Genomic DNA, 12,989 nt, shown 5'->3' with positions numbered 1-12,989 from the left:
TAAGATGGTAGATGAAAACCCAAATATTCCAGTATTTACACAAAATGCTCCAGTGTCAGAAGATTAGGTGAAATATAAAAACAATTATTTAAATTTTATAAGAAATTGTATTATATAAATACAAAAACATAAATATATTTAAATTATTACTTAAATTTTTAAAGAAAATCATACCTTGTTTAACTATGGCTTTGAAACAGAGGGTACAATTGACAGAGCTTAGGTGGAAGATAGGCAAGGAAAAATGGGCAGCTAAGAGAGACTTTCTATGGTGGATGACACAAAAATAAGTTTAACCACATTGTTGAAGGTTGCAGAGGTAATCAGCAAAAGAACTGTATTGGGAAGAAAGGAACTATATTGGGAGGAGGAAAAGTTGAAGGAGATGTAAGTGAACCTGGTCTTCACTGACTGTGGAAGAAATTCAGTGGAAAGCAATTAAGAGAGATCAGTTAAAAATTTGCCATTTAAGAACAGTTACCTTTGGAAGCAGAACTGGGTTAGAGAACGTTTTCATTACTTGATTCTTTTAATCATGCATATAGATCACAATGACTTAACATTTCTAAAAATAGATGAGTACACACACACTTCTGATATGAATTTTTAGAACATTTCCCCTTGTTGATTATTACTTCTACTTACATTCTTGTTTGACTGACAACGGAACAATCTTTTCTTCATTCCTTAGAGGATGATCCATGCGCACAGTCAGATATTGGAGACCTAGGGACCTCACAGTCTCCAAGGAGATGTTGTACATTTTAGTGATAGTCACTGTGCCATTTGGGTTCTGAGCAAAGTATTCCTCTGGTGGATTAATCAAGACTTGTGATGGGAAAAGAGATATTTGAGGAACAGGTTTTCCCACAGCTGAGTAAATAAATCCAAGAAAATCTTCAGAGTCAAGATTAGACTGGAGTTCAGTTTTTAATTCAGATACAGCTGAGACAAAAAAGGAGACACAAAATTAAATATAAAATATATGTCATACCTGATTTCTAAGGTGTTAAAGATAGACTTCCCCAAATATTTATATGATGACAAAATGTTGAAGCATGTCCCTTTCAGACACCTCTCCTCATATTTTGCAAAATCTCACAATTCCATCTCTTACATCTACTATACTCCAATTTAAGAGAAATGCTTCATTATCTCCACTTTCATTCAACCTTAAAATTATCTTATATAAACCTCCAATACTTTAAATTTTCAGCAAAATAATGAGGGGACACTATGATACTAACTATAACTATTCCCTCAACATTTTGTTAATTCTTATTCTCTAAGTCTTCTTTCTTCTTTCATTTTCTCCACTATCTCTTTTTCTTTTCCTCTCTTTCCCATTGAAAATTCTGATGCCATTCATGAACTTTATCTGCCAGATTAAAATCAATGCAGTGTAAAAGTTAGATGAGAGGTCAGAAGACCTAAATATTATGCCTGGTCCTGCACTGTGTGAAAATGGGAAAGTCACGTAACTATCATTGGCTTCCATTTTTTTTTTCTGCTGTATAACAAAAGCATGGGTGGCCTCTATTGTAATCTTTCCTTCTCTAACATTCTTTGTCTGGACCTTAACCTTGAAAGACCACATCCCCAAAATTTTGACTCTACATAAAACATTTATATACCTATAATGTTAAGGCAGATTTGTCCGCCATGGCTGCCGTGTGGGAACACATTAAATAGACATTTATAGCAGGCTTCATCTTCAAATGTTACTTCACGGATAGTTATGAATGAGGAATTGGGTTCAATGACCTCACAGTGCAGCCGATCTCTGTATGGTGGAAGAATCTTTTCTCCATATATACTGCTATATGTGCCAATATTTTGTGGCAAAGAACCTTGAATCTTCTGCCAGGTAATTTGCACAACATCTGCTGGAGTTGTTAAATTGCAGAAGATGGTCACATTTTCTCCAAATACAGCTGTTTCATTATTTTTGTATTTTATTCTGTATGGAGAATCTGAAAATAAAACCCAGTATGAATTTAGAGAAATGTACTTTCATACTACCTTGGACTTACCCTTATCATAGCACTTACCTCTCTGTTTTATAATTATCTTTTTATATGTGTCTCTTTCCCACTAGAAAATGAACTTTCCTATCTTCTTCACCAATGATTAGTAGTTTCTAAAAGTGTCTCTGGCACATACTACCTAACCAATAAATATTTATTGAGTACAAAAATTGAAACATATATTAACCAACACAAGTAATGGTAATTTTGATGACTTTCTGGAGGTTGAGTATGAATTACCTTGAGGGTGACAAAATCCTCAGGGCTCCAGGCCATAGGTTTGCATGAACCCCTCCAGGTTCTTACAGTGAAGAACCAAGAAAAATCACCTCATATCTTTGACAAAGGAAGGGGAAAGTAACCATATTGAAACAAGCCCAAACCATTTTCTATTAAAAACAACAACAACAACAAAAACAAAAACAAACCTACTCTCCAGGGAAAAGACTTTACCAGATCCTTATGTTACATAGGTAGAAGGACAACGACCCTACTCTGGTTCCCGTTAGCTTTCCTGTCTTATCTAAGGTGGGAAAGGAGGAGGAAAAAAGTAAGGAAACTTGTGAAGGTCACAGCCAAGGGTCATAGGCCCACCAAAAGAGCGAAATTTGAACATAAGATTTTAAAATACTTCCCTTCCTAACTCTTCATCACCACATCAATAGAGATCTAATAAAATGACAATGGATTACAGCTGAAATGGTTGCAAGTCTCGGACTTTTATTAACAAGGAGTTCTTAGGAAAATTAAAAATCAGCAGAAGAGACAAAAACAAAAAAACTACATGAATTTGAAACCCTTGATGCAAAGACTTATAATAAACACAACTCAACTCCTTGCCAGAATAACATAAAACCCATGCTAAAGCTCTACTTACCTTGGTTCTTATTATCTGATATATCATGTCTAGATTTCAACAAAAAAAATTATAATGCATGCTAAAAACCAAGAATAAAAAGTCTGAAGAGACAAAGCAAGTGTCCAAGCCACACTCAAATATATTGCAGATTTTGAAATTATCAGATGGAATTAAAATCAGCTATGATTAATATAGTAAAGACTCTCATGGAAAAGTTGACACATGCAAGAATGCATGGATAATGTAAGAATAAATATGGAAACTTTAAAAAGAATTAAAAAGAAAATGCTAAAGATATTACAAGAAAATAAAACTATAGACCAATATCTCTTATGAACATAATGCAAAAATCCTAAACAAAATATTAACAAATTGAATCCAAAAAAGTATTAAAAAAATATACCCCATGGTCAAGTGAGATTCATCCCAGGTATACAAAGCTGGTTCAACATTTGAAAATCAACTAATGTAATTTATTTAATCAACAGACTAAAATAGAACATATTTGATGATCATATCAATAGATTCAGAAAAAGCATTTGATAAAATCCATCACCAATTCATAATAAATTTTAGTAAACTAGGAATAGAGGGGAACTTCCTTTACCTGATAAAGAATATCTACACAAACTTACACCTAGCAAAACTTGAAACTTTCCCACTGAAGATCAGGAATGAGGCAAGGATGTCACCTCTCACCACTCCTTTCCAATATCATACTAAAACCTCTTCCTAATGCAATAAGGCAAGAAAAGGAAATCAAATATATGCAGATCGGAAAGGAAGGCATAAAACTCTTTGTTCACAGATATGATCATCTATGTAGAAAATCAGAAAGAATTAACAAAAGAAATTTCTAGAACTAATAAGCAATTATAGCAAAGTTGTAGTATTACAAGGTGATTATACAAAAGTCAGTCACTTTCCTGTATATCAACAACGAGCAAGTGGAATTTGAAATTAAAAACACAATACCATTTACATAATAAGCAGCCCCCAAATGAAATACTTAGGTATAAATCTAACAATGCATACAAGATCTATATGAGGGAAATATAAAACTCTGATGAACAAATCAAGGAAGAATTAAGTAAATGAGAAATATTCCATGTTCATGGATAGGAAGACTCAATATTGTCAAGATATCACTTCTTCCCGGGCACCTGGGTGGCTCAGTCATTAAGCGTCTGCCTTCGGCTCAGGTCATGATCCCAGGGTCCTGCAATAGAACTCCTCATGGAGCTCCCTGCTCAGCGGGAAGCCTACTTCTCCCTCTCCCATTCCCCCTGCTTGTGTTCCCTTTCTCGCTGTCTCTCTCTCTGTCAAAAATAAATAAAATCTTAAAAAAAAGAAGATATCACTTCTTCCCAACTTGATCTGTAGATTCAATGCAATCCCAATTAAAATCTTAGCAAGTTATTTATGGATATTGACAAACTGATGCTCAAGTTCGTATAGAGAAGTAAAAGACCCAGAATAATTAACATAATATGGAAGGAGAAGAAAAAAGTTGAAGGACTGACACTACTTAACTTCAAAATTTACTCTAAAACTACAGTAATCAATGCAGTGTGGAATTGCCAAAAGAACAAAGACATCAATGGAACAGAATAGAGTCCAGATATGGATCCATATACATATGGTCAACTGATCTTTGATAATGGTGCAAAGAAATTCAATGGAGAAAGGATAGTCTTTTTGACAAATGATGCTGCTGGGACAATTGACTGTCTGATTATTTTCCTAGGGCTGCTATAACAAATTACCACAGACTTCATGGCTTGAAACGATAGAATTTATTTTCTCACAGATCTAGAGGTCAGAAGTCCCAAATCAAGGTGTTTTGGACTCTTTAACCTAGCCCAGGGTGATTTCATCCTGAGATCCTTACCTTAATTTTATGTGGAAAGACCCAATTTCTAAATAAGATCACATTCTGAGATTTTAGATAGACAAGAAGTGTGTTGGGGGGGGGGTGAGGCGGGAAGGCATACTATTCAACCCACTACAATATCCATATGCTAAAAAAAATGAATACAGACCCCCAACAAAAATTAACTCAACATGGATTATAGACCTAAATGAAAAATGTAGAAGCTCAAAACTTAGAAGAAAACATAACGCAAAATCTAAGTGACCTTGGGTTTGGTAATTCATTATTAGATATAAAACCAGAAGTATGATCCATGAATGAAAAAAATGTGATAAGTTGGACTTTATTATAATTAAAGACTTTTGCTTTGTGAAAGACAATGTAAGGAGAATATAAAGACAAACCACAGACTGCAAGGAGGTATTTGTAAAACACATATCTGATAAAGGACTTTGTCATAGTCCATTCAGGCTACTATAACATAGACTGGGTAGTTTATAAACAACAGAAATTTGTTTCTCACAGTTCTGGAGGCTGGAAGTCCAAGATCAGAGTGCCAGCATGGTTGGGTAAGGGCTCTTTTCTGGATCATAGAATTCTTGTTGTGTCCTCACATGGTGTTAGGAACTAGGAAATTATGTCGATTTTTTTTTATAATCTAATCCCATTCATGAAGGTTCTACCCTCCTGACCTACTCACTTCCCAAAGGCCCCACCTACTTATACCGTAACCTTAGAGGGTTAAAATTTCAGCATATGAATTTTGAGGGGACATAAACATTCAGGCCATAGTAGACTTGTATAAAAATATACAAAAAAAAAACAATAAGAAAACAAACAACTTAATTAAAAAATAGGCAAAAAATCTGAACGGACACCTCACCAAATAAGATATATAAATGGCAAATAAGCACATGAAAAGATGCATGAAATCTCTTGTGGTTAGAAAATAGCAAATTCAAACAATAATGAGATTCCACTACACACTTATTAAAATGGGAAGGAAAAAAACAATACTAAATGTTGGTGAGGATGTGGAGCAGCAGGAACTCTCATTCAGTACCAATTGTAATTCAATATGGTACAGCTACTTTGCAAGACAGTTTGGCAGCTTCTTACAAAACTAAATGTACTCTTACCATGGGATCCAGCAATTGTACTCTTAGGTATTTACCCACCTGATTTGAAAACTTATATCCACATAAAAACCTACTTGCAAATGTTTATAGCAGCCTATTCATAATCACCAAAAATGTAAAGCAACCAAGATGACTTCAATAGGTGAATGAGTAAACTATGGTACATCTATACAACAGAATATTATTGAGCCATGAAAAGAAATGAGCTATCAAACTACACACACACACACACACACACACACACACACACACACACACCATGGATAAACCTTAAATGCATATTGCTAAGTGAAAGAAACTAAGAAGCCTATACACTGTGTGATTCCAAGAGCATGCCATTTTGGAAAAGATAAAACTATAGAGACAGTAAAAAGATCAGTGGTGACCAGGGGTTTGGAGTAGGGAGAAGAGTTGAATAAGTGAGATACAGGGGATTTTTAGGACAATGAAACTATTCTGTATGATACTATAATGGCTGATAAAGGACATTATGCATTTGTCAAAACATATAGAGACTTACAGCACATAAAGTGAACCTTAATGTATACAATTAAAAAAATTATTTAGGAGCTTGGGGATGCCAAGGAGTGCAGACTGAAACCTGAAAATCTAACTGTATTATAAATGTATCTTATGTGGACATAAGAGTTGATAGTTATGTACACTTGATATGATGTAATTAAAATGGCATTTTATCTCTGTGGTCTTCCTCCCCCAAATCCATAAGGGGGAGTCTAGCCATGAGAACAAGATCAGACAAATTCTGATAGAGGGTAATTCTACAAAATACTTGATCATTCCCTGAAAACAGTCAAGGTCATCAAAAACAAGGAAATTCTGAGATAACTGTCATAGTTAAGAGGACCCTAAGGAGGCATGACAAATAAATGTAATGTGGTGTCTGGGGTGGGATTCTTAAACAAAAAAAAAGGTTAAAAATCAAGAAATACGAATAAACTGTGGACCTTAGTTATGAAAAATATATCAAATTTAATTTATTAATTATAACAAACGTACCATACTAATGTAAGATGTTAATAATAGGGAAAACTGGGCAAGATGTTAATAATATGGGAACACTGTACTATTTTCTCAGTTTTTCTGTAAGCCTAAAACTGTCTTAAAAAAATAAAATCTTTTTAAGAAATCAATTATATTTCTATATATCTTCAATAAGCAAATGGGAAAAAAATTGAAAACGCCATTTACAATAGCCTCCCCAGGTAAAAAGAAAGAAATACATAGGAATAAATCCATTGAATGATATATAAGACTTCTTTATTGAAATCTAAAAAACAAATCTGAAAAAGAAAAGAAGACTTAAATAAGTGGAAAGATATATCATACCATAGTTAAGAGAAAAACCCATAAAGATGTCAATTCTTTTCAAGCTAATTTTTAGATTCCATGCAAATCTGATAAAATTTCAAGCAGTTTTTTTTTTAATTCTGGATTTGACAAGCTGATTCTAAAAAAAGCCAAGGCAATAAAGTGAAGACTTACTATCCAGATATAAAGCTAAAGTAATACAATGTGATATTTATTCAAAGGTAAGGAAATAGATGAAATACAATGAAATAGAGTCAGAAATGGTCCCACACATATATGGTCATCTGATATATATGACAAATGGAATAGACAGTGCATAGGTGTGGGAAAAAGATTATCTTTCCAATAAATGATGCTGTGTAAATTAGATATCAATGTGGAAAAAATTACATATTGACTCCCATCTAAGACTAGAGACAAAAATCCATTTCAAATGCTTAAAAAAGTAAATTTGAAAGATAGAACATCACTTCAAAAATAAAGTATTATAGAACATCTACTTGGCTGGGCTAGCCAACGATTTCTTAAGTAGGGCATACATCAACAGTTATTTGATGCTTTATTCCTTTTTTTAGGAATATGACATGATTAAAAAAATCAGAAGTGATAGATTATTTTAATATTTAATAACTGCAGTCTATCAAATGATACATATTCAGAAGTAAAAAGAGAACCCATAGAGTAAGAGAAGATGTTTGTTATGCATATATATGACTAAGGACTTGTATTCTACAAATCAATAAGACAAAGACAGACAACTCTGTAGAAAATTGAGCAAGATATATGAATTGCACATCATAAAAAAGAATGTCTAAATGACCAATAAACATATTTAAGATGCTCAACTTCTTTAGTCATCAAAGAAATGCGAATTAAAACCCAGACTACACATGCACCAGAATGACTAACATGAAATACAAACAATACCAAATTTAGTGAAGATATGTAGAAAACACAATTCATACACACTTTGATGAGAGTGTAAAATGAAAAACCCTTTGGCCTTATAGTTGATGGTACTGTAATAGCATTTATGGTGACAGATGGTAGCTACACTTGGGATGAGCATAGTATGACACATAGAATTATTGAATCACTATGTTCTACACTTGAAATTAATGTAGCATTGTGTATCAACTATACTTTAATAAAAAAAAAAGCTGAACATAAGCATATCCTATGATCAGAAAAATCTACTCCTAGATATATATCTAATAGAAATGAGTTAAGTGGAGTACTTAACTCCACTTTATGTACACTAATGTTCATAGAAGCACTATTTGTAATAGTCAAAACCAAAAAATTACCTAAATGCAAATCAACAGAATTGATAAATAAGTTATGGTATTTACACAATGGAATATTATATAGCAATGAGATTTAATAAACTACATCTACTCTCAACAGTATGGATACAACTCACCAATATGTTGTTGAGCCAAAGAAACTAGATACAAGTGAATAAATGCTAAATGATTACATTTACAACAGATAAAATGAATCTATGGTGTAAGAAATTTGGATAGTGGCATTCTTAGGAAATGAAAGGAAGGGGGCATGAATAAGGATTTGGGATGCTGTTAATATTTTGTTCTTGATCTATACTGGATATGTTGGTGTAATCATGAAAATTAATCAGACTGCATACTTATGTTTGTACACTTTCCTGTATGTCTGTCTTACTTAAATGCAAAGGTTAAAAAAAAAAAAAACAAAAACCTCATCTTCCTTACTCCGCTTAACTCATATTATGTTCTGTTTTTCATCCACTTCTCTTGGTTTTTATATTCAAATTATAAACAAAATTTTTTCAAATATTTTTCAAAAATTCATTGATTTATGCACACAGCATTGGAGAATATCTAAATACATATAGCATGTTTGTTGTACAAATAGTAGTTCATTTGTGAACAAAAGATCTGTGATGATGTCTTATCTCTGCTAATTTCAAGAAGTATGGTTTTAAAGCAATCATTTACTTTTCTAAGCCTCAGGTTTTTCATCTGAAAAATGGCCTTAATGATACCTGACTTACAGGGTATTGTGAGTGTGGAATAAGAATATTCGACAAGACATTTCAGTGATCATGGGTGGTATAGTCCCTGCCCCCAAAGAAAGACCCACTACAGGTTTCCCTTGCTATCTGAAAATAGAGTGTTCCTGTGAAACCTTTCATAAATCCAAATGGCTTCAAGTGAAGAATATTCCCTACTTTCTGAAAGTTGCAGTTACATCATTTTGCTTTTACAAAGGACCTACATTAGTACAGAACTGCATTTCCAAACGGCGCAGTTTCCTTTTGGGTGGCAGCCTGAGTCCCTTGATATTGCTCAGGTGTCCCGAATCCTGGGGGCTTTGGAGAAAGGTTCTGGGGACTGACCCCTCAGAAGCCAACCTAGGGTTAGGGTTAGGGCTTAGCGGCATGACAGGCCTGATCTACTGGCACTGTGATGAGCTTCCCAGGGTCTGAGTTGAGGTCGTGGGTCAGGGGGGAGTGTCAGGCTTTTGCTTTTTTTTGTAAAAGCAAAAGTCCTCTTCCAATTTTTTTGGTTAGCAAAAACAGGTACTAATGTAGGTCATTAATAAAAGTGAAGTGATGTAATAGGAACCTTCAGAAAGCGGGGGATACCTGTAATACCTAATGAAAGTCTAAATGGTAACAAATAAGCTATCACTATTTCTGTAACAATTTCTATATTGTGCTTGCCACATCTCTTTATCATTATTTGTCCACATGCTCATCTCCCCCGCTAGATTCTGAGTTACCTGATGTCAGAACCAGCCTTCTCCATTTTGTATTTTAGATGCTAAAGTAAGTTAAGAAGTAACACTCACACATACTGGTTTCCTCTTCCTGTCGTGCTTCTTTTGTCCACAGCATGTGTCACTCCCATTCAACTTTTGATTGAATTATCTAATTGAATTCGAATGATACTTCTCCCGAGAAAAACTCGTTCACTAGAAGTAATCATGATTTATTTTCTCAACTAAATTCCTACAAAACATTAGTGACTGCCCTTACCATGAACCCAACAGATTTTAGATGGAATTGAATTACATATCTTTAATCAAATAATTTTAAATGACTAGAAAATATCAGGACTTGAATATTTATTAAATCCGTGATGTCGCAGGAGTACCTTAGTTTGTAATGGTAAGCAAACCCACAAAGGAAACAATGACCAGATTTAACAACATAAAAATGAAAAACCTCATAGTGACCAAAACAAGTCAAATTCAAACTTAAAACACAAATGGGCTGCAAGAAATACTGCAAAATTAATGAAGTCACTAACTAAGTAACTAGCTAGCTAACTAACTTGCAAAGAGCCCATTTGCTTCCAGCAGGTCTGTGGCCTCTCTAATGTGAGCTACTTGGGCTCACTCCAGAAGCATTGCTTATTACCTTTCTTTCATTCTCTGTTTACTAAGCCATTGTTTCAGATATGCTCAACTTAAACTGTTTGCTAGTTGCCAACAACTTGGATAACTATGTGATTAACATGCAGACTCAAACATAATGCTCTGCTCCTGTAATTTTACAAAAGTGAAAAGACCACCCTGGTATTTATTTGCCATTGATTTCCAACCACAAAGCATTTGCAAGGAAAAGTGAAGAGTTACCTGATCCTTGTACCCAAATGGGAAGCATGAGGAGCTGGAGAATGAAATGGAGTGGAAAGCCCATGAAATTTATAAAATCTTCGCTAACACATGGAGTATTTTATTCTCTAACTGGACTTAGTTCTGAAATGGCATTATCTTTATGGCTTCTTGGCCTTTTGGCCAAGATCAAGTGAAATGGCATTATCTTTTAAATTTCTCAACAAACTCTGTTACTAATTAACCACTGGCTCAGTCCATTAAAACTTTCCTAAACCTAAAACAAAAAACAGAAAACGAAAAACTCTCCTAATCTTGCAGCATTTGTGGACTCCCTTGTACGCACGTAAGTTCTTCAACATTGTGCAGACGGCTCTGTAGCTGTCACAGATTCGAACACAGGCTCTGAAAACTTACCAGCTAACTTGCAAGAAAATTTAATTAGCTCTTCTTTTGAGAGTGTCATTAACTTTTTCCAGTCTTTCATGTCCTGTTATTTATGTACATAATAAAATTCAAACTAATTTACCCACAATGAGTGAGGTCAAGTGAAAAGATTGCTCTCCACAGAGGCATGCTAGGTTTCTAAAAATCATTCCTTTTGGCATCGAAATCCCCATGATCATCTCCTCAAACTGAAATAGGAAATTAAAAATATAAGTTTTCTGTAAAATCATTAGTTTCAAATTAAATACTATTTATGTATTAAAATTGAAAAAAGAACAGGCACAGATTACTTTCATCTCCTCCCCTGCATAGCACTTTAAATAGAAGGAAAGCACTCTTTACCTAGTGCATTTGTTTGTGTTTTTCTCTTTTAAATTCCAATAGTCACTTACTTGCCTATTGGCATTTTATGTGCACAAGCTCATACAAAGTTCCCCAGAATGGCTTCCTCTTGCTAGGATTGTGGAAAAGTAGTGCTCATTCACTACCAGTTCATAGCACACTTTAACAACGAACATTTGAAAGTAAGGAATTTTTCCCTCCTGCACTTCTGTTATTTCTGGTTTCATTCGGTTCAATGTATTTTTAATTTCCCTTGAGACTTCCTTCAAGAAAATTATTTATTTATTTGAGGGGGGGTGCAGAGGGAGAGGGAGAGAAATCCTCAAGCAGACTCCCCACTGAGCATGGAACCAGACATGAGGCTGCATCCCAGGACCCTGAGATCATGACCTGAGCCAAAATCAAGAACTGGATGCTTAGCCGACTGAGCCACCGCAGGCCCCCCAGGACTTCCTTTTTGACACCTGGATAATGAAGGGTTTTTTTTAATGTTTTCTGTGTTTGGGGGTTTTTCTGTTATTTTTCTATTATTGCTTTTTGTTTGATTCCATGTGGTCAGGGAATATACTCTCTATGCTAAGGTTTGTTTATGATCCAGAATATGGTTGATCTTGGTATATATTCCATAAATGCTTGAAAAAAAAAAAAACCATGTATTTTGCTGTTGTAAGGTGTCATGTTCTATAAATATTCTTTAGATCCCATTAGTTGATAGTGTTGTTGGATTCTTCTATGTACTTGCTGATTTTCCGTCTAGTTGTTCTATCAGTTTTTGAGAGAGAGGCTATAATTGTGGATTATATCCCACTATAATTGTGGATTTGTCTATTTCTCCTTTCATTTCTATCATTTTTGCTTCAAATATTTTGTAGCACTGTTGTTTGGTGAATACATATTTAGGACAGTTATATCTTCTCAGTGTATTGACCATTTTACCTTTTTGTGCTTTCCCTTTCTGTCTCTGGTAAGTTTGGGGTTTTTTTTTGTGTTGTTCTGAAACATATTTAATATAGCTGACCCTGCTTCCTCTTAATTACTTTGCATGCTGTATCTTTTTCCATAATTTTATTCCAACTTACCTATATTTCTTATATTTCTATAATCGAAGTGAGTCTCTTGTAGGCAGCGTATAGCTTAGTCATGTTTTTGTTTGTTTTTTATCTATTCTACCAATCTCAATCCTTTAATTGGTGTCTATAGATCATTTACATTTAATATAATTTTTATATTTTTAAGGTTTAAGTTTGCCATTTTATTTTTCTATATTCTGTTTGTTCTCTATTTTTTCTGCCTTCTTGTAAGATACTTGAACACTCTATAATTCCATTTTAATTTATCTATGGTGTTTTGAGTGTGTCTTCTTAAAACTT

General features: G+C 34.0%; 1 protein-coding gene across 1 annotated transcript in view; it reads right to left on the bottom strand.

Moving 5' to 3' along the window:
- The window catches only part of LOC118519250 (OX-2 membrane glycoprotein-like), a 29,598-nt gene extending 18,281 nt beyond the window's left edge, over window positions 1–11,317 (bottom strand). Inside the window, exons 1-3 of the mRNA XM_036066617.2 lie at window positions 11,248–11,317; window positions 1,635–1,973; window positions 646–945 (exon numbers count right to left, since the gene is read on the bottom strand). Coding sequence (XP_035922510.1) covers window positions 646–945; window positions 1,635–1,973; window positions 11,248–11,317 — 709 coding nt within the window. The remainder of the gene's footprint in view (window positions 1–645; window positions 946–1,634; window positions 1,974–11,247) is intronic.
- Window positions 11,318–12,989: the final 1,672 nt, after the last annotated feature.

The sequence above is a fragment of the Halichoerus grypus genome, chromosome 1 (genome assembly GCF_964656455.1).
Source record: "Halichoerus grypus chromosome 1, mHalGry1.hap1.1, whole genome shotgun sequence".
NCBI lineage: Eukaryota > Metazoa > Chordata > Mammalia > Carnivora > Phocidae > Halichoerus > Halichoerus grypus.
This window is presented reverse-complemented; position numbering and strand designations above follow the sequence as displayed.